We start from the raw sequence: 21,446 nt of genomic DNA on the forward strand, positions 1-21,446 counted from the left end.
TCTACCAAGTGGCTTCTAAAGTTACTTTAATCATGAGAAACACAAGCTTCTATAATAATGTATTCCAACAATCAGTTATCCTTCTTTCCAATTGGCTGATCACACAAATTAGGGAATAGAAGAGCATGTTTGCTACTGGCTGATTGTTGCAACACAAAAAAGCATACATGAAATAGTTAAACACAGCACACAGTATTACACCAAAATGTTTTTCTCATTTCAAGTTTATTAAAACTTTAGCAGTACAAATTATCCAGGCTGCAGATTATCAAAAGATCAACTCAATAAAGTCCACATTGGGAAAAAAAAAAAAAAGACAATCCCAAAACAATGAAAAGAAAAAAACAACATAAAGAAGATCATCAGCAAGTCTCTAAAACTTAAAATCTGAGACAGAATGGAAATAAGAAGTTTATATAACTCACTCATCCACTTTTGTCTTCATCTGTTCCAGGGCTTGATTCATGATCAAATTTTTTATTTTTATCATGTGCGTGGTCATTTTCTTGACCCTTTGATTTTTGGTTTTCTTTTTCCACTGAGGATCTGGTCTTCTCATCCTCCTTATTTTTCAAGGTGGAGAACTTTAATTCATTGTCCTGACTACTTTGTTTCACTTTTGAGAATGGACTTTGATCTCTATCTGCCTTTTTTTCCCTATTACTATTTGAACTACTATGATCACGATTTTTAGAGTACATTCTCTTCTCACCCTCAGAATTCTCTTTTCTGTGTGAACTTCTACTTTCTTGGTTTCTGTATTTTTCCTTGTTTCTGCTTTGACTTTCTTCTCTCTCCGAGCTCCGTGAATCTCTCCTCCTCCTCCTCCTATCTTTACTTCTTGACCTTCCTGGCGTCGCTCTTCTCTCTCGGCTCCGTGACCTGCCTCTTCTCCTGTACTCCTGTTCCCTGTGTCTATGATGCTCCTTGCTTCTGCTGCGGTCTCGCTCATGGCTTCTGGAGCGCACTCTTCTGCTCCTGTCCCTACTTCTGCTTCGTTCCTTTGTTCTACTGTTGTAACTGTGTTTGCTTTTAGTGACATCACGTTCTCTACTCCTAGACTGTGCACGTCTGTCTTTGTCCTTACTTTTATTATGATCATGCTCATTGTTTTTGGATTCTAACTGTTTAGACTTCTCTTTACTTCTACTCCTTTCCTGATCTTTTCCTTTAGAGTCGGGTTTTTCTTTTTCTTTAACATTCTCATGATCCCTTTCTTTACTCCTTGACTTCATCCTCTTTTCTTCATGTCTATTATGCTTTGTGTCTCTTTCCTTACTTTTGGATTTCTCTTTGCTCTTACTCTTACTTTTTGATTTGGCCCTTTTCTTTACCTTGTTCTTATATTTATCATCTTTTTCTGAATTTCTTCTGATTTCTCTTTCTTTGCTGTTAGATTTATGGTCTTTAACTTTCTTTTCCTTTTCGCTTTTCCTGTTTGGACTCTCAGACACATGCCTATGATCAGTTATCTTTTTCTCTTTTACTCTAACTGGGCTTCTTTGATTTTCTTTTATTTCATTTAACTCACTCCTAAAAAATGAAGAAAAAAAAGTTTTGGGGAGACTTTATTAGCTGAAATAATATTCTATTTTCCTTAAGATTTTACTGAAATGACTCTAAATCAAATAATTTAAAATAGTTAAAACAATACTTATTACCACATTTGTAATAAGAGTTAAATCTTACTTATCCCCTTTAATCCATCTTTCACCACTCGATACTCTCATTCTTTGAGCTCTCTGCATCTCCTGCCTCCAATGTGGAGGAGTCTCACTACGTCTGAAACGATCCCTTGATCTGGATCTAGAAGGAGTTCGGTAACGCTTTAAAAAAATAGAGGGAAAAAAAATTAACATATAAAAACATGAAAGTATTACAACAGTTGCTAAAGTGTATGTACTTTTAGGTTTCAAAAAATGTCTGATATTTCCATGCCCTCTAAAATAACTAAACTCTCCCAATTTTCAGGTAGGAAATCAATGAGGCATGACATGGTTTGATATGTTTCCACTGCTAATGAAATGTGTCCTTATATATTCTTGTTTTAAATAATTCTTGAGTTTAAGTTCTAAAAGAGTAAATATTGACAGCTATAACCCACATCAACAAAAGCTCTTTTAAATCTTCCATCATTTTTAAGAGTGTAAAGAGGTCCTAAGACAAAAAAGTTTAAGAACTGCCATGAGACCAGTTAGGAAGCCATTTATAGTTCAGAGAATATATAATGGTGAATTGAACTCAGATGGTAGGAGTGTAACTTGAGAGAAGTAGATGGATTTCAGCATATCTGAGAGGCTGAACGAACAGGATTTGGTGACAGAGAAGTTATAAACGGTAGAAAAGAAAGATGAGAAATAAAATGATTCTTGGGCTTCAGGTTTAAGTAACTGCACAAGTGGAGGTGTTGATCACTGAGACCAGGAACCTAAAGGAGGGTCAGGCCTGAAGAAGAAGAGTGCTTATGCTCAACCCTGTAAATGCTGAGTTCGAAGTGTCCACTAGGCACCTAAACAGTCATCAAATAAGGCTCTGGTACCATAAAAGCAGATGAAAAACTGAGTTTTCAGTGCACAGGTACCCAGTGAAATTATGAGACTGATGAGACTGCCCAAGAAGCAAAGAGAGTGAGAAGAGTCAGCACTCTAAGGTACTACAGTATTTAAAGATCAGGCAGAGGAGTATGAACTGGCATTGGGAATTTAAGACAGCCTAGCCAGAGACAGCGAGAAAAGACAATGGAAGTAAAGGAGAAAGAGTAACAAGGAGGGAGATTAACAAAGACAAAGGCTGAAGGATCCAGTGGATTTTGTGACATGGAACTGACCATAAAGCAAGTGCTGTTTTCAGGAGAACAGCAGAAGACAACCTGGAATGCCTAAGGAACAGGTAGGAAGTGAAGAGATAACATACTAAGTATAGCCTCGTTTGTTAAAAGGCTGCAAACACAAGAAGATATTTAAATTCTGAAGAGAAGAATCCAGTGAAGAAAAAGGGCATGAAACCTAAGAATAGGATTAATTTTTAATAAGAGTAGACACACAGTGGTCAGGAAGTAATAAAGAGGCACAAGAAAAACCTCAATCTCATTTTATACCATGTACATGTAAAATCCATTAACATCTCATGGACTTTCAGCATAGAAGAACCAACACAAAGAAGTACTATAAAAAGAGAACATACAATTCAATATCCACATCTACTCTAAATTTTAACTAAATTTTTAATTTTAAATTTTTTTAAATTAAAAAAATTTTTTAATGTGAAAAAAAAAATCAAACACTCCAAGATTTAAGATAAATGCAATATTATCAGGATTTCTGGGAAAATAATCACCTACCCTTGGTCCTCTTCCTTTAATTTTCCTGCCAGACCTAGTAACTAAAAGTCGTCTCTGGTATGAAGGAGGCTGGGAGTTAGGTAGATTACTAGAAGGAAGCAAAGGGAAAATTAAAACACATTATATAATAAAAATAAATCTGGAGAACATCGCTCTATTAATCTAAACGAATAAACTTAAAATGGTGGTTCTCAACGAGGAATATTATCAGTTTTAATAGGTATTTGGAAACGTAGGGGAGCATTTTAACAACTGTCAGTGAGGAGAGGGTGCTACTGGCACTGAGTGACCACAAGTCAGGAATGCCAGAATCTTGTAATGCATGAGGATGAGCAACTATTCTGTTCCCAAATGCCAACTGTTTTGTTGAGACATACTGTTACATAATCTTTACGAAGATAAAGTCAACTTGATAGTGCTAAGGAACATGAGAAAACTTGGAGTAGGCTGTATGCTGTTAAGAGAACAATTTTAAAGCTATCTGATTCTTAAGTACCTCATTATCCTACCAGCAGTTATTCACTGGTGATAAAACTATGGATAAGTGCAACTGATGTGAATTAAAGAGATAACTTGGTCTGAATTAGAAAAATATTTAATATCATGCTTTATATAAAAAAGGGAAACTACTTATTTTCAAATAATAATATGAATATTAGCACTAACAACATTTATGTACGCTATATTTGAAAATGTATTTTAAAGTAGTTCAAATATTTTCTCCTTAATGTTTATGTCCTTAGAAACATCCTTTCCTAACAGTTGAGTAAACAAAATTCAATCCATCAAAATTAACACAATTCAAGTAACCAAGATTTATTTTTATATTTTTACTGTATTGTGAAAGTACAGGGTGAATGAGCAGGTTTTTATCACTTTTATGTTATTTCTGATCAAAAATAAGAGAAAGATATCTATCTTTTTTCCCTATTTTTGAATATTAAAATGATACATAAAGAACCAACACAACTAATGTGAATTATGTAGAAACATTGTCAAAGTACTTGAATATACTATCAATTTTCAATACCACAATATTGTAAACCAGGCAAGGAAAAAAGCATTTTCTCCCACCAGACAAACTGAAACATAAAGGTTCTCACTTGCTTAAAAATTTAAGGTATATAAGTAACCAAGTAAAACATTTGTTTTACATGGAATTTGTCTGGAATGCCACTTAACATACCTTTTTGCCATTTGTAGTGGTTTTTTAAAAAGTCACTTTTATTTAAAAATCTGTCTAAATTAAGTCAATTTATCTTTTCAGCTGTGTGACTGGCAAAAAGGAGCTTTGCTAACACTATCCAATTAAAAAATTTCAATCTTAGGACAAGGTCACCAATTAAACCTTATCTAAAATTTTAAAAACTGTTGCTTTTTTTCTTTTTAAAGAAAAGTTCTGTGGTACAGAATGAAGGGCTCTTTGTAAAATAAACATATTGACATACCATTCTCTCTCTCTCTCTCTCTCTCTGTTCTTCCTTTCCTTTTCATCAGCTTTAGGAGGACTTTTTCTCATTAGGAATCTGTTTTCAGGTATTGGAGGGATTTCTTCTGGACGGACAGTAGACTGGGGTTGTGCTTCAAGATTTTCAGCCTCACTTTCACTAGATGCACTTAAAAGAAATACACAAACAAGTTCCATTTGGTTATTATGTACCCACCTCAAGTTTCCAATTGTTGGTCTTTCTTTCCTTTGTAAATATTCTATTTATCTATCATCTGGCCCCCCACTGCTGACCAAAGATGCAGTTACATGGGGAAAATACTCGTTCCTCTGACAAACCAACCTAAAACCAAAACCAAATCTACCTATTATCACATTTTCAAAAAATACTTTCCTTTAAAATGGAACCAAAATATTCCAAATGCACTGCACTGATAAATTTAAAATACTTTAAAATATAGGAAAAGAAACTGCTTTAGAGGCAACGGGCTTATGAATGTGAGCTTTAGTACAAAGATTTTTTTCAGACACAACAGAAAAGAAAGTAAATATGCTGACATAATCTGCTTTATGCTATCATAGGAGGAAAAAAAAAGGAAAATACTCATTGGTTTCCTACAATTCTTACTAATTTTAAATTCCTTCCATAAAATACAAACGTATCTAATCAAAAAGTCATTGAGTTCAGACAAAATGAACTGAATGATTTTGTTGAAAATTGAAATGTACCCAAATTTAATCTATAGACTGCAGAATATCAGAATGGTCTTATATGTCATGCTATGAAGTATTTCTATTTTTTCATTGATTCAATATCCCAATAGCTTTATATATAAACAGGTAATTAGAATACAAAGCCAGTACTGTAAAAGTAAATTAAGACCTTTTCTTGCTTTTCTTTCGCTTCTTCTTCTCTTTCTTGTGTTTACGAGAATTTTTCCTATGTTTCTTCTTTCTTTTTTTTGATTTCTCTTCAGAAGCACTTTCAGAATCAGAAGAATCAGAAGAGGACTGAGAATCGCTTGAGCTATCTGAGTCACTGGATGATGAGGAGGAAGATGATTTATGCCTTTTCTTTTCTTCTTTCTTAGCTTTAATAAAAAGCAAAATGGTTCGGTCAACACTTTTTAGACAAACTTTGTAAGAGGAAATTTAGATTTTTTTTTTGGCAGATTCTCCAAGTCCAGTATTTAACACTTAGTTCATCCAGCTATTTGAACTGAACAGTACATACAGGAAAGCAGTTAAGATTCAAGATTAGAATCCAGACCTTCAGATTCATGGGATTCCCAGATGGCTCAGTGATAAAGAACCCACCTGTCAATGTAGGAGACATCAGAGACATGGGTTCGATCCCTGGGTCAGGAAGATCCCCTAGAGAAGGAAATGGCAACCCACTCCAGTATTCTTGCCAGGAAAATCCCATGGACAGAGGAGCCTGGTGAGCTACAGTCCATGGGGTCACACAGAGTCGGGCATCACTGAAAACGTACGTGTGCACACGCACACATCCACTAGATTCATGGGTCTGAGTTATATCTGTATCTAAAGAATTCTGGGAAAGTTAACAGGTAAAAACACTAAACTAAGTCAATTTCAGGAATTAGTTGAATAACATTTTTTTAAAGCACAGAAATAACACTCAAGAATCTCAGATTCTAATATTTTTATAGTTTTCAACTTTTTCTCTTATTATCAATATTGGAAGCAGAACTGTAGGAGAGAAGTAACAGAAAAAATACTTTGCATGTATGTGGAAAGGTAAGAAACACGATTCCATTGGAATGGGCTTATTCAATGCCTAAGCATCCCTCTAATGATTAGAACCTGTGCTCACCAACAAACGAAGCCCCCACATGCTGTATTATATAGAGAAAGCCCAATGAAGACCCAGGGAAGCCCCCCAAAAAGTTAATTTCAAATTGAAATTTTATTTTGGGTCAAAGAAAGTTTTAATTTTTAAAAGGGATCACCAAACTCAAATGATTTAAGGACTAGGAAACTAACACAAATAAGTGAAGTTAATCAGGAACTGGGGAAAGACGTGACAGACTGGATAGAGCCTGGCCCACCTAAAATTATTCTAATTCAAACCATGGTGGACTTAAAGAAGTGAATTCAACTATCCAATTAAAACAGGGGTGGGGGCTGGGGGGTAGTTTCTCTGATGATCCAGTGGTTGAGAATACTTCTGCCAAAGCAGGGACATGGGTTTGATCCCTACTCTGGGAAGATCCTACATTCGACGTGGCAACTAAGCCTGTGGGCCACAACTGCTGAGCCAGCACTTCGGGGCCCATGAGTCGCAACTACTGAGCATGCGTGCTGCAAGTACTGATCTCCACGTGCCGAGAGCTTGTGCTCCCCAACAAGAGAAGCCTCAACGACGATAATTCTGCGCACCACAACAGAGTAGCCCCACCCACAACGAGAGAAAGTCCTTGCGCAGCAATGAACACTCACACAGCCAAAAGAAAACAAAACAGCATCTGATCAATTTTCTAGGTCTAACTACAAAGTTATACGAACCAGAAGCACAGAAGGAACACATTACATTATACAACAATGCAAGTAGTAAAATTCAGTGTGTGCAATAATGGGAAAGAAACCCTACAGGTAAAATGACCTAGCTTGTTCAACAAATAAATCTCAAGAAAACATAAAAAGAAATGGTGGGAAATCTGTGAAAAACAAACCAAAAAATGACAAGACCAATCCAAATGTTTGAACCTGATTTCGATTCAAACTCAAAAATCAAAAAAATTAACATTTGTAAACTTAGAAATGTGAACACTGTGAAGATTTTTTACATTTAGGAATATATGTGTATATGCCTGCATATGCTTATGGTATGCTTACTTTTTTTTAGAAGAGTCACCTTTTAGAGATAAATAGTGAAAAACTTATCAATAAAAACATTATGCTTAGAACTTGCTCCAAACAGGAAATGGAAGTGGCCCAGGATAGGAAACATGAAATTGGTCATAAGTTAATTGGTAAAGCTGGGTAATGAACATGGTGATTTGTTATACTATTTCAACCACTCTAGTAAATGTTAATATTTTCCATAATTTAAAAAATCAAAGAGGACAAAAAAATCTATCTTTGGGACTGACTATTGGCTCTCTGTTTACTGACCTTAACTGAAAGGGTTCACAGTTGGTTTGTAACCTTTCTGTGTTCCCCTCTCAGGAACACCTGAGGATCTGGCACTGGACCAAATGATTCTTGAAACTTTTTTTAAAAATGAATTTAGTGGCTTAAAACAACAACTATTTACTATTTCTCACAAATCAAAAGGTCAGCTGAGTAGCTTTGCTGAACAGGCCTGAGACCTACTGATTTATTGTTGTTGTTGTTTTTGACATTTTGTGTGGCATGTGGGATCTTAGTTCCCTGCAGGATCAGAGCCGCACTCCCTGCACTGGGAGCATGGAGCCTTAACCACCGTACCACCAGGGAAGTTCTAGGGCTCTGCTGATCTTGCTGGGGATTCTTGAAACTCTTACCTCAGAATTTATAGGAGTGCACTGATTTGTAGAGGTTAAATGAGGATCTGGCTAAGTTACTGTACACTTGACCAAGGGTTTGTGATTCACCATCAAGATTTAGTAATGATGAGATGCTGCTGCACTGGAGAATGGCAACTAGATATAAATGCTGAAGGGATACCAGAGGTAAAAGCTTCACTAAACTAAGGTAGTCTTTTCTCACCTTATCATGCTTCTCAGGACCATGAACCTATTAATACTAAGCATGAGATGCCCGGGACATATGCAAGCTCTGCCTAGAACCAGAGATCTCCACTATGACACTGCTGTTCAAGCTGTGCTGCTTCTTGTCCTGCATCCTTTCATAATGATCAATACGCTTAGTGCTGAGGGAAGCCTATCTTGTCTCATGAATCCACCTGTTCATCTCATCCCAAGACCACTGTTGCTGGTGAGGCAGAGTGGGAATGTGAACTGAAAAACCTACTTGTATATACTAAAAACCTGAGGTACGGGGATTAGGAGGGAGAATAAAAGTTAAAGAAACCCAAGGAAGGAAATAAATTCATAATGAATATGAGAAACTCTAAATAAAAATATCTGAGACTATATAATATGCAGGCAAAATAAAAATATTTCACCTAAGCAGAGAAGGGGCTTCCCTGGTGCTCAGTGGTAAGGAACTTGCCTGCCAATGCAGGAGACATGGGTTCAATCTCTGGCTCAGGAGGATCCCCAGGAGAAGGAAATGGCAACCCACTATAGTATTCTTGCCTGGGAAATCTCAATGGACAAAGAAGCCTGGCAGGCTAAAGTCCATAGGGTCTCAAAGAGCTGAACACAACTTAGTGACTAAACAACAACAACAACAAGCACAGAATACAGCTGTTAAAATTACCTGACAAAACATAGTCATGCTTTACCCCATGATTAACAAAGCTTTATTCACCAGCTCCAATTCATACTTATTTTACATTGTGATTCTTTCCAGTTGGTTTCTTAAAAAGCAAGCCCAGTCTCCCTATTACATGTATTGAGGATGCAAGTGTTAATTCCTCACTCGCATCCACCTCTTCGCAACCCCATGGACTATACAGCCTGCCAGTCTCCTCTGTCCATAGAGTTCTCCAGGCAAGAATACTGGAGTGGGTTGCCATCCCCTTCTCTAGGGGATCTTCCCGACCCAAGGATCAAACCCCGATCTCCTGCATTGCAGGCAGATTCTTCACTGTCTGAGCTACCAGGAAAGCCCTCTAAATGTATTAAATACATTTAAGAAACCATTATTTAGTTTTCACATCACTTTTCATGTAAGCATTTGAGAGAAGCAAAATATCACAACAGTACAGAAGATCAGAAGGAGATTCATAACTATTTTTAGGGCAATATAATCTGCCTGAGACATGGACAGAGATGAGGAAAGGCTTTTCAATGACTACTGTTTTATGCTTTCTAAATTTTGAACAAAATGTATTAACTTTTAAAATTGAAGAAAATTTAATACTCTCAAATCTGTTAACAGTTGTCACCACATTCTCCAAAAAACCCCCAAACCTACTGTCTAACCACTTAAATAAAATCTATTTCAAAGCATCATTTATAAGCATGTAACTATCCTTAAAATAAAATGAAATAGTACTGAAAGCAAAACACAATGCAAGTTAAGAATCATTAACTGGATAAATGGATTTAATGGAAAAAAAGGAATTACAAAGAGCAACACTTTTAAACTCTTGGTAGGTGTGGTAATATTACCAGATACTGACTTTACTAGTATGATGTTAAGGTGAAAAGACAAGTTTCCAGAACATTTTACTTATAAAAATGTAAGGTAAGAAAATGCTGCTTTACTAGCTTTTTGAGAGCTATAAATTTTATACCAATTAATTTCACATGAAACTTTTATATTGAAGAAAACTTCCAGGCCATCATCAAAATAAGGTTTGAAAAATGGAATTATACCTAAAATAACCCTCTTTTCATTTAAAAATTACTGGGTCTCCCCTCTAAACAGTTTCTAAGTTTAATATCCCACTATTTTCCATGAAAAGTGCCATCACCATGGCTCTTAATCCCAGAATAAGGACACTGAAATAGGATCCTGTCACCATACAAATGAGTCTCTGATCTTTTCCACTGTTCCCTAAGAACAAGGTTTACCAGCTGCTTCCTCTGTTGTGCTCTTCTTTTTGTATTGCCAGGTAATCTGTTTTCTATTACATATATGCAAGATTTCTGCTCATTTAACTGTTTACTGCCATTTGCCATAACTCAGCACTCGTGTTTCTATGTACTCTGTTAATATATCACTGGTCCCATCTCATGCTGCATGGTAAAGGTGTACAGATATCTCTTTAACTGCAGTGAACTCTGAAGAGACCAGCACGATCTGAGATCATGGTAACTTCTAAAAAACCAGGAAGTGTTCTTATCAAAGCAGTGGTCTGTGTTCTCTCCTCCTTTCTGCCCGCCCCTTGATAGCCTCTACATGGATGCAGTTTTGGTTAGTCTCCAGTGTTCCCCCTCTGCACCTGTTGGAAGGATGTTCTCCTTGACTCTGAACCTTCTCAGGCACATTCAAATAGCCAGAAAAAGTAGAATTTCCAATCTCACAACAGCAAAGGGACAAAGGCACAAGATGATTGCCCAGACTCACCAAGACCACATATAGGTGGGCCCAGACAGTCAGATTTCTTCAGAAGTCTTTTTGTTTTCTTTAAGGAAGTTAGAAAAAGAAAAGAAAAAAAATTCTATATTTATTTTTTTTTAAATTGGGATGTGTATCCCTCAAACAAGGTTTTGAATATGATGACAATGAATACCATTGTGCTACCCAAAGCTTTTTGACTATTTCCAGTTTAAGACTGTAAGAAGGCCATCAAACATAAACTGGATGTAAGACATAGCTACGCCTAAAAAAAAAAGATCATACATATGCATGACAAAATTCATTATGACCAGTGTTCTGAATGATAACTGAAGGACTGTAGGGTAACAGGCGCCAAACTGTGATCCTTCCATAGTATGATCCAGAACAGAGCAGGCATGAACAGTATGCTTGAAACAAACCTGAACTTTTCAATAACTCCTGCGAAGACACTAACAAAGGGACAAATTTTCCTCAACTGATGAAACTGATAAGGGCAAGATATGCTTCCTTAGCATGAGTCTGAGGAACACACATTAGAACACTACATCAGCTTTCAGCACAACTTCCTGGCCACAATGGCACGGGCAAAATTAGTATTTATCACTTCAGGTGAAAATATATGATAAAAACATAATAATATATAAACAGTGACATTCATTCACCTTCTCATCCATTCAGCAAATATTCAAACACTGACCAGTTAATACCAAAAAGAATTTTTACACCAAATGTAATAGAGAGTCTATGATAACTTCTATGGTTTAAGATGTAAGCTTTTTAATTACCTCAATCTCTTTCTAAATATGTAACCACACAGCACTCTTAACTGTTATAAGCAAAGAGTAGATCCTAACATAAGATCCTTAAAAATCATAAAACACAAGAAAAAAGCCAAAAAACAACTGTTGAGTACAAAATAAAATATGAAGACTTTTCTACATGATATGGGAAGAAATGTAAACCAAAATATTCTAATTGTACCAACAACACTTTGAAGAATAAAATGGCAAGATTCATGGTCTAAAATTTTCGAAGTTCAATATAGATTGCTTTTTAGTTTTTATTAAAAATAAGTCTTCTCCAGGGATTTCTCTGGCACTCCAGTGGTTAGGACTTGATACTTTCACTGCCATGGGCCTAGCTTTGATCCCTGGTTGGGAAACTAAGATCTCACAAACCCTGTCTGTGTGTCTGTGGATTCTCCTCCAGAAACATTGTGGGTCTTTTTATATTAAAGCAAAATGAAATGTACATATTACAGAGCACATCAGTATACTTAAAACTTGAGAACAGAATGTTCTACTTAGGGGAATCCTGAAAGGAATATTAAAGATTTTAATGAGTTAGCAACACCTAAGAAACAAAGCTTTAGATCTGGAGCCAGCAAACTTGGGTCCAGTTCCCTGATGTGGTCAAGAACAATTTCCTTGACTGTATCTGTAAAATGAGAGAAATAGTATTATACAGTTCTCATGAAGCTGAGAGAAGAAAGGTTATAGATGATGCTCACATTTGTTAAACATGAAAAACTAAGTACTGATATTACTTATTATTCTTAGATGGTTAAGAATAGGTCAATTCAATATTTTATTGCTTTCCATACAGATTTGAAGGTAAACTCACCTCATTACTTTGAGACTGTCAGACTCAATATGTGTAATAAACAATAGAAACTACATATTTAATATAAAGATTTTAAATACTTAAAACCAAGTTCTTACCATTTCAGATAGTATCACAGCAAACTACCAGTTGTGTTAACTTGAAGTGTTCTTGTTTAAGTAAAAAAAGTGTCTCAAACGTGGCAGATGCTTATGAATCTAAGCAGTGCATGAAGGGGAAATGATTTATCCCCATAAAGTTTGTTAGCCTGTTAATCTCTTCAATTGTCATCCTCCCCACACTCTTTTCCTAGAAGAGAACTTACCATACTATTTAGACAACTACACTTTTCAAAAAATCTAAAAAATAACGTGGAAGCAGAAGGATGAATTACTATAAATTAATGACAAGGAAAGTTAATCAGTTTCACAGTAAATCAACAAAACATGGAGTAAGGTAAAACACATTTAAAAAATACAAAAATACATTAAAAATACACAAAAATGTCATACTGATGTTCACTCTAGTATAAAGTTCATGCCAACTAATTTAAGACTGTTTTGTGCACATAAAAGTTAGCAGAAATATACACTTGCATTTACCTTTAGATTTTGGAACTAGTTCTCCACAACTGAGTATCCGCACCTCAGCAAATGGTTTGCTAGCTGCATCTGTTTTCTGGTTTTCTATTTCTCTCACAACTTCTTGACCAGAAATCACTTGCCCAAAAACCACATGATGCCTAAAAAGTCAAGTAAAGATGATTAAATAAAAGTTTCTTATTTTAATATATTAATTTAAAATAGGTTGTAAAATACATGAAAATCATCTTTACCCATCTAAATGAGGAGTTGGTTTTGTTGTTCTTTTGGAAGTCATCAAATAGAAGAATAAAAACAAAGTCAGAGAAAAACAAAGTTAGCATCTCTAAAAAGGAAAAGAAAATAACTGCATTGGAAACAATGTAGAAAACAAGAATTCATACATACATTAACATAATAGGATCTTATTTACCTTAATCTTAAATAGAATCGAATGCAAGATGCTTTTGACATAATGCATTTTCAAAATTTTGTTCTGAAACACCTATACATTATTGAAAACATACATGAACTTAAAGTTGATGCTTTGTTGTTACATCTATCCATCCATGTTTCTTGCATGTAACTGGGTTCTTACTGAATATCCGTAACTGTACAATATCTACTATCTGGGTATACCATAACTTACCAAAACATTGGACCAGTTTAACAACAGAGCTTTTCAGCCTTAGCATTTTAAACAGTTAGAGCCCAGGTCACATTCTGATGCATTCACATGTGTTCCATGGGGCCTGAACAGAAGTGGTCCATCCTGTATATTATAAATTTTTAAACTAGCTGCCAAGATTTACAAATTTGGATACTTCTATATAAAAATCCATATTCCAGACCTTTTGTAAAACTTGGAAGATGCAGCACTTGGCATGTGGCAATAATTGGTCAAGCTGAGTATTCCTGTCTTTTCTAATATAAAGATTAATAATTAAGTTTCTCATCCCAGCAGTCTTTATTCCCTTATGTTACCTGCCTAAGACCTATAGGTCTTAGAGTTTGTTATCCCTAACATAAAGTAAATCTCATGTTGAAGAAAGAGATCTGCATTAAAATTTAGACAAAATCTAAAATAAGCAAAGTCATTTTAAAAAATCCTTTTTTTCTTCACATCAATCTTAAAACTTTGTAGTTAAGAAAGCTGCTATCTGAGTAGCTATGAAGAATACTGATACATCGGACTAAAGATGGGTACTGTATAAGATTCATTATTTTAAAAAATCTTTTAAAAAGCATTAGAAATTTGAAAGAAGGAACACAATTTAAGCTAACCTTTGGTTAAAACACAAGCAATACTACTAAAAAAATTCTAACGTATACATGTATTTCATGTACAAGTTAGAACTTTAAAATAAGCTCACCTTTTTTTAAAAAGTGATAACCTGTTATTGTTTTCTCACTGTAACAGCTGTAATCACCTCAACTTGATAAAAGCACCTAGAAATGTAAAAACCTAGGTGTACACTATATATGTATTTATGTTATATTCAGTATATACAATTTGCATCAAGATATAGTAAATCCTCACTTCACAGACTGCATATTTGCCCACGGGCTTGCTCACTATAATTTATTTGTAACCCCTAAATCAACACTTGCAGTGCTTCACAGTCATTCTCAGACTGGTGAAAAAGTGATGAGAATGGCAAAACTAGAACAAATAACGCTAAAAACTAGCATTATTTGTATGATGCTTGTAGGAATGTGAAATGATGTAGCCATTGTGGAAAAGTTTGATGGTTCTTTAAGTAGCTAACCATACAATCACCATATAATCCAGCAATTCTACTTCTAGGTATATATCCAAAAGAACTGAAAACAGGGACTCAAACAAATACGTCCATGTGCCAATGTTCACTGCAGCATTATTCACAACAGACAAAAAGTAGAAACAGCCCAAATGTCCACTAACAAATAAATATGGATAAACAAAATGTGGTATGTATATATACTGGAAAGATACTCAACCACAAAAAAGAAGGAAGTTCTGATACATGCTATAAAACATGGATAAACCTTCAAAACATGCTAAGTGAAATACGTTAGACACAAAAGGACAAATATTGTATGATTCCTCTTCTATATACAGAATAGGCAAATGCTCAGAGACAGAAAGTAGAATAAAGGTTACCAAGTGGCTGCGTGGAAGGGGAAATGGCTACTCTATGGAATGATGAAATAGTTTTGGAAATAGTGGTGGTAGCTGCACAATTCTGTGAATATAAATAATATCACTGACTTAGTTACAAATAGTTAAAACAGCAAATTTTATATGTTACCACAATATTTTTTTTAAAGATTAAAAAACTGAAGTTGTTTCTGTTAAAAAAAAAAACAAACAAAGAAGTAAAGATGAGTTAACCAGAATTGGAAAGAGGACAGGAGAAACCAACACTAGGAAGATTCTGAGAATATACATGTGAATTTAACACAGGGGTTTTGGTTAGCACAGGAATGATTTTATTTTAAAAAGTGAAAATAAATGGTAACAGTGTTGCTGAGGATCTGGTAAAATTAGCACTTCCTTTTGGAGAAGGAAATGGCAACCCACGCCAGTACTCTTGCCTTGAAAATGCCATGGACAGAGGAGCTTGGTGCAGGCTACTGCCCATGGGGTCCCAAAGAGTTGGGCACGACTGAGCAACTTCACTTTCACGTTGGAAGTCAATGCAGCAATATATATGTAAAGCCTTAAACATGTATAAATATCTGACTAAGTAAACCTCCAGTCACTTACATAGAAGAATTTAAAAATGCATCAAACAATAGGTACAACAGTGTTCACTGGAGCAGTTTGAAAACAAGAAGCAACCAAATGTTCAAAACTGAGATTAAATAAATAAAACCATAGAACATTCAAACAATGGATTAACATGTACTATTAAAATGATACTAATTCATATTTAGTAACATACAAAGAAATTTATATTACATCCGAAAGTTGATTACAGAGTATATGCAACTCTGTATTTTTATTCCATGAAAAGATGCATTTGGGGAGAGGATTGTTTTTCTTCTTTTTAATCTGTGTCTTCTAAACAACAAACGTGATATAAGCTGTTTCTGTTTAAAAAATCAGGAACATCCACACATAGGTAATTGGCTAAATAAATTACAGTATATAAAAATACAATATAGTACTATGCATTTATGAAAAAAATGAAAAAGATTTCTATGAACTGATATGAAATGATTTCTAGGATATATCAAGTGAACAGAGAAAAACATTATGTACAGTATGCTACCTACTGTATAAGAAAAAATGAAAAATAAGAAAAAAGTGTGCATCTGTGCTTATGTTTGTAAAAAGAAACACAGAAAAATAAGCCAGAAACTAATGAGGTTGGTTATTAATATGGACAGGTGGTGTAAAAAGGGGTGAAAAAATGGGGGAATGGAAATGGAGTGAAGAGTTAGGTGGGAGTGATAATTCCATGGTATTCTCTCTGCTTTGACTCTTAGAATCATATTAATGTTTTAAAAGCTTAAAAAAGAGGACAAAAACCAAATCAATCTGGCAGGAAAAACAAATGAAATATAATCAGAAACAAATGAATATAACATATTTTGAGTCATAAAACCATACAAAATTTATACTAGAAAGTACTAACAAAAGTCACTTTTAAATGTGATAACTACATATCCTCACTTTAAAAACAAAAATTGCTATAAACAGTGAACTCTAGTTAGTACATTACTTTTCCCAGTGTTATAGGGTGGCAATTTTTAAATCTAGGAGTCAACAAATGAGTAGAATTTTTTTAACATAATGGAAGAGAGATTTCTCATGGTTGAAGAAGGGAGTTACAAATATGAAATAGGAAACACAGAAATAATCCATATGGTGCTTACAGATTAAATTCTTCTGAGACCAAAAGAGTTTATGTTACTGAAGAGCAGAGCAAATTTTTACCCATGGAACATGATAAAAAACATGAATTGCTGACATGAGCCCTAGTAACAATTTTTTAATGGTCAGAATTGGAAAACAGTAGTAGTATTGACTTTGGATTACAAATAAACTTAGTAAGTTAGCAAATTCACAAATACAGAATCTTTGAAAAATGAGGAACATTTTTTACTCTCTTTTAAGTAAGTAATTTATAAAGAGATACTCACTGCAAATATTCTGTTCCTTAATTTATCCTCCATAGATAATTTTTTCCTGGATCAATTACTACTGAGATGATTGCAAAACAGGGACATCTCTAACTCTACAATTTCTTTTACATGTATTAGTTGCATTCTACTAAGAAGTTTTTCTTTCTCCCTTCTTATTCATTTACTATTTATTTCTGAATGGACGCCTGGATTTCTATTTTATTTGATAATATGATATCATCACTACTTATTTTCAAAATAATCAATGCTCAACTTGTCCTCATTTGGCCAGTGGAAACTCTACCCCTTCAAACTGGCTCCTGTGTCCTTTTCACAAAAGCTTTCATCATTTGAAAACTTTAGCAGTACAGCTGACCTCCCCTTTCAGCAAAAGGGGAGGCCAGCTGTATTGCTAAATTCTTTGTTCTTCCACCTTTAAAAATTCTCCCCCTTATAGGTACCTCTCTTATTAGTGATCAGTAGCAGGAATACAGAAAAATGACACACCAAAAAACGGATATTTTAAATCAGATCATAAATTCTTACATGAAGAACTGTGAGCCATTTGTATCCTTCCCTCTGTTGGCCATTGACAAGAGAAATTCTTTATTGTGTTTAACAGCAAAACTCTCATCTATAAAGAAGCAAAGTTTTCAGTTACATTACAGGCATAATTTTCCCCTCAAAATTCATTTTCACCCCTCTATATATCTTGGGTTCCTATCATGTGATCTTTAGTGCCAAGCAAAATTTAGATTAAAAAGTCAGGGTAAGAGAAATCTAATATTAACCAATTCCCTCCCCTATCTTTTCATATTAAAATATTTTTAATTTTCAATCATTTGCTATAAAATCCAAATACTATACCAATCTTTCTTCAATATTATTTTTAGCACACAGAGGTACTCATTAACTTAATTTCTGCTATTGATAAAGAAAATAGCTTATTGCAAAGAAAGCAGATTGTCTTCCAATATTGTATTAGAACAAGAAAAAAGAATGTGAAATTTCACTGACTCCCAAAAGTTAAAGATGGGTAATATGAAATTAATTCCACAACCACATGTTTACTCGTTCAAATGATCTTCACATTAATAGAAATTCCACAGAGAAAACGTAAATTTGGGGAAAACATTACAGCCAAATTTAGAATATCAAAGATTTTTTTAAAAAATCTTCATAGAAAAATGGACACACAAAAATGTTGGTATTATCACTAAGAAATACAGCTGAATCTCTCTTTTAATAAAGATTAAGATGAAGCTTTTAATTTACAAGTAAACATTAAATGTTTAATTTAAACATAAATATTTTTACCTTCAAAAAATCCTCCATAAATGGATTCCCCTCCTCGTCCATTTCCTAAGAATGAAAAGCGTGAACTCTTAGAACTGTTTCGTCAGTAATTTCCTTCAAGTATTCCTAAACAAAATGCTTCTTACAAAGTAGGTACCTGAATGACTTTATACCAACAATACTCAAAGGTTCACAGCAAATCATAAAAGATAATACTGAAAAGTTCCCAAATTACTTTTTCTATTCTCTGATACAACAATATGAGTGTGACAAAGCCTATTAATATCTGTAGAAAAAAGACTGTTCAGATTCTAATGATTGTGTAGGTCCTTTAACAGAAATTACTAGTAGCTTTCAAAGTGTCTTTAAAAACACAGTTTCAGTATTTTTACAAAAAGAAAGACAGTAAAAACTATACTGTAGTAAAAGATAACTGGATGTGACAAAATGAAACATGAACACAGAAAGGCTACTAAGAGATATATAGTGGGTTTTTGTTGTTGTTGTTGTTTAGTTGCTAAGTCGTGTCTGACTCTTGTGTGACCCCATAGACTGTAGTCTGCCAGGCTCCTCTGGCCATGGGATTCTTCAGGCAAGAATACTGAAGTGGGGTGCCACTTCCTTCTCTAGGGGATCTTCCTGACCTAGGAATCGAACCTGCATCCCCCTCTTTGGCAGGTGATTTTTTACCACTGAGCCATCAGGGAAGCCAATGTCTTGTGTTTTATCCAAAAGCAAATTTCTGAAATTAATTCATGCATCAAAGATGAATTTTTTTTCCTACGTTTTTCCTCCTTTATGTCTATTTCTATGAGTTGTTCCAATTTTTATTTTTGGCCATGTCAGGCAGCTTACAGAATCTCAGTTCCCCAACCAGGAACTGAACCTGGGCCCTCAGCAGTGAACGCTTCGTATCCCAACTACTGGACCACCAAGGAATTTCCAGTACTTTTTGTTTGACCAAATGATTAAGTGGGCTGAAAAGAAAATTGGACCAGTACTTCCAGATACTTGTCTAACTTTCAGATCAATGTACATAAGAATAAAAGAATATAAATTTATAAAAAAAGAATATTTGATTTTGTTTAGTAAGAATTAAAGTCTTACCTTCACTGAAGTCACCACCTTGAACCATAAAATCTTTGACAACTCGATGAAAGAGACAACTTTTATAATGTAATGGCTTCTGAGTTGATTTCCCTGTCCCCTTTTCACCTAAAGAGAAGAAAAATTAGTAGGCTATTAAGTAGAAAAGAAATTAAGGAAATAGTATTAGAGCAATATTAATGATGAAATCACAGGAAAAATTTTTTTCCCATACTTCTTTAATTTTGGAAGTATGATGAATGATGAGATGATGAATGTTAACTAAATTTATTGCGATAACCACTTTATGATGTATGTAAATCAAATCACTATGCTCCACACCTGAACTCATACAGTGCTATATGTCAATCACATCTCAATAAAACTGAAAGAAAAATTTAAATAAAATGAATAAATAAAAAATTATTTCTCTTGATCTATAAAGACTTCCTAAGCTACAGAATTTTCACTCAATCCCAGGAATTCTTTTAAAAATTAATTTAAAAATCACCCATGCTTTTCTAGTGAGTGGAAAAATCAATCTCTGATATAATCCTATTGCAATTAATATGTCTAAGAATTACTTTCCCGTCTAGTCAATGTTGCAAATCAGCATCCTGAGAAAGAAAAATACAATGCATGAACAAATCTAAAATGTGTTAAACTGAAACTATTAGGGTGAGTGAAAATGTCAACAAACCTGTACAAAGACATCGAAAGTTCTCGCATGTTTTGGGGCACACATCAGAAAATAATTCAAAGACAACTCTTCCAGCTGAAAAAGAAGGTAGCTGGTTTATATTTCTTCATGTAAAGATAATTTAAAATATTAAATATTCATGTATAAATGTCAAATAGGGACATTAATTTCCTTACCAGGTTGATTATTAATGGCAATGTCAAAAAAACATCTAGGACGCTGAACCTTTATTCCCATGGCGTCAATACTTCAATCTGAGTAAAATGGTTTCAGGCAAACACATTAAAACAGCAAAGATTTTTCATAAATTTCTGAAGAGAAAACAAAACAAAACTGTGGAGCATAAACAAGAAATGTAGTCTGAATTTATTTTAGTATTTACTTCCATGACATAAATTACATGATTATTTTCTTTGAAAGATTATACCACATCTTGTAGAAAAGACATAAAAGGTTTAGCCATTATATAAAACAATTTCTATTTTAAAAACCAAATACAGACTGCCACCTCAAACAGAAAATTGTATCAAGTCTGTATGATTAGTGAACTAGAGACAGGTTACCTTTAAATAGGGAAAAAATCAAGGACACACTGATCCAATCTTTTTGCTCCTAGAAAACAAAAATAAATTTTGATTAAAATAGTGGAGTTTTAAAAAGAAAGACATTCAAATTCCTAAAATAATTCCCCAAGGAAAAAAGAAAGTGGACTACTTTAACAATAGTTATATATATGGTAGATTACATTATGAGTAAAAATTCATTACATTTTACATATGAAGTTATTTTTTGATCATGAACAACAGCCTATACTGATCTATCTAATGTAGACAAAAACATCAATAAGTGAGATACTCTATGTAAGTTTTATCTACAGAGTAGGTAGCTACTAGTTAAGACATTGTTTTCATAAGCATGTAAGGACTTCCTCCAAATTCTAATACCTGGTGGAGAATGACAGGGTAAAGTGAAAAGCAGAAGAAACAAAGGTACTTAGTATAAACAGCATTCAAAACAATGAACTATAAAAATCTGTCTATCTGTTCAAAATAGAGACTAAATGAAATGTTTATGCTTTTGTGAAAATTATGTCTTAAAGCTAGTAGCTCAGTAAGCTCAGTAAGCAATGAATGATACTTT

General features: G+C 34.2%; 1 protein-coding gene across 1 annotated transcript; it reads right to left on the minus strand.

Annotated features, from left to right (window-relative positions):
- Positions 1-308: 308 nt before the first annotated feature.
- Positions 309-20,897, minus strand: PPIG (peptidylprolyl isomerase G). Its single transcript, XM_052635437.1, has 13 exons — positions 20,870-20,897; positions 20,483-20,560; positions 20,307-20,381; positions 19,628-19,735; positions 18,542-18,586; positions 17,771-17,858; positions 13,366-13,395; positions 13,133-13,272; positions 5,671-5,878; positions 4,789-4,956; positions 3,341-3,428; positions 1,690-1,826; positions 309-1,533 (listed from the first exon to the last, which is right to left on the minus strand). The coding sequence occupies exons 2-13, from the start codon at positions 20,541-20,543 to the stop codon at positions 426-428; spliced, it is 2,256 nt and encodes a 751-aa protein (XP_052491397.1). The 5' UTR covers positions 20,544-20,560; positions 20,870-20,897; the 3' UTR covers positions 309-425.
- Positions 20,898-21,446: the final 549 nt, after the last annotated feature.

This window comes from Budorcas taxicolor, chromosome 2, assembly GCF_023091745.1.
Source record: "Budorcas taxicolor isolate Tak-1 chromosome 2, Takin1.1, whole genome shotgun sequence".
Taxonomy (NCBI): Eukaryota; Metazoa; Chordata; class Mammalia; order Artiodactyla; family Bovidae; genus Budorcas; species Budorcas taxicolor.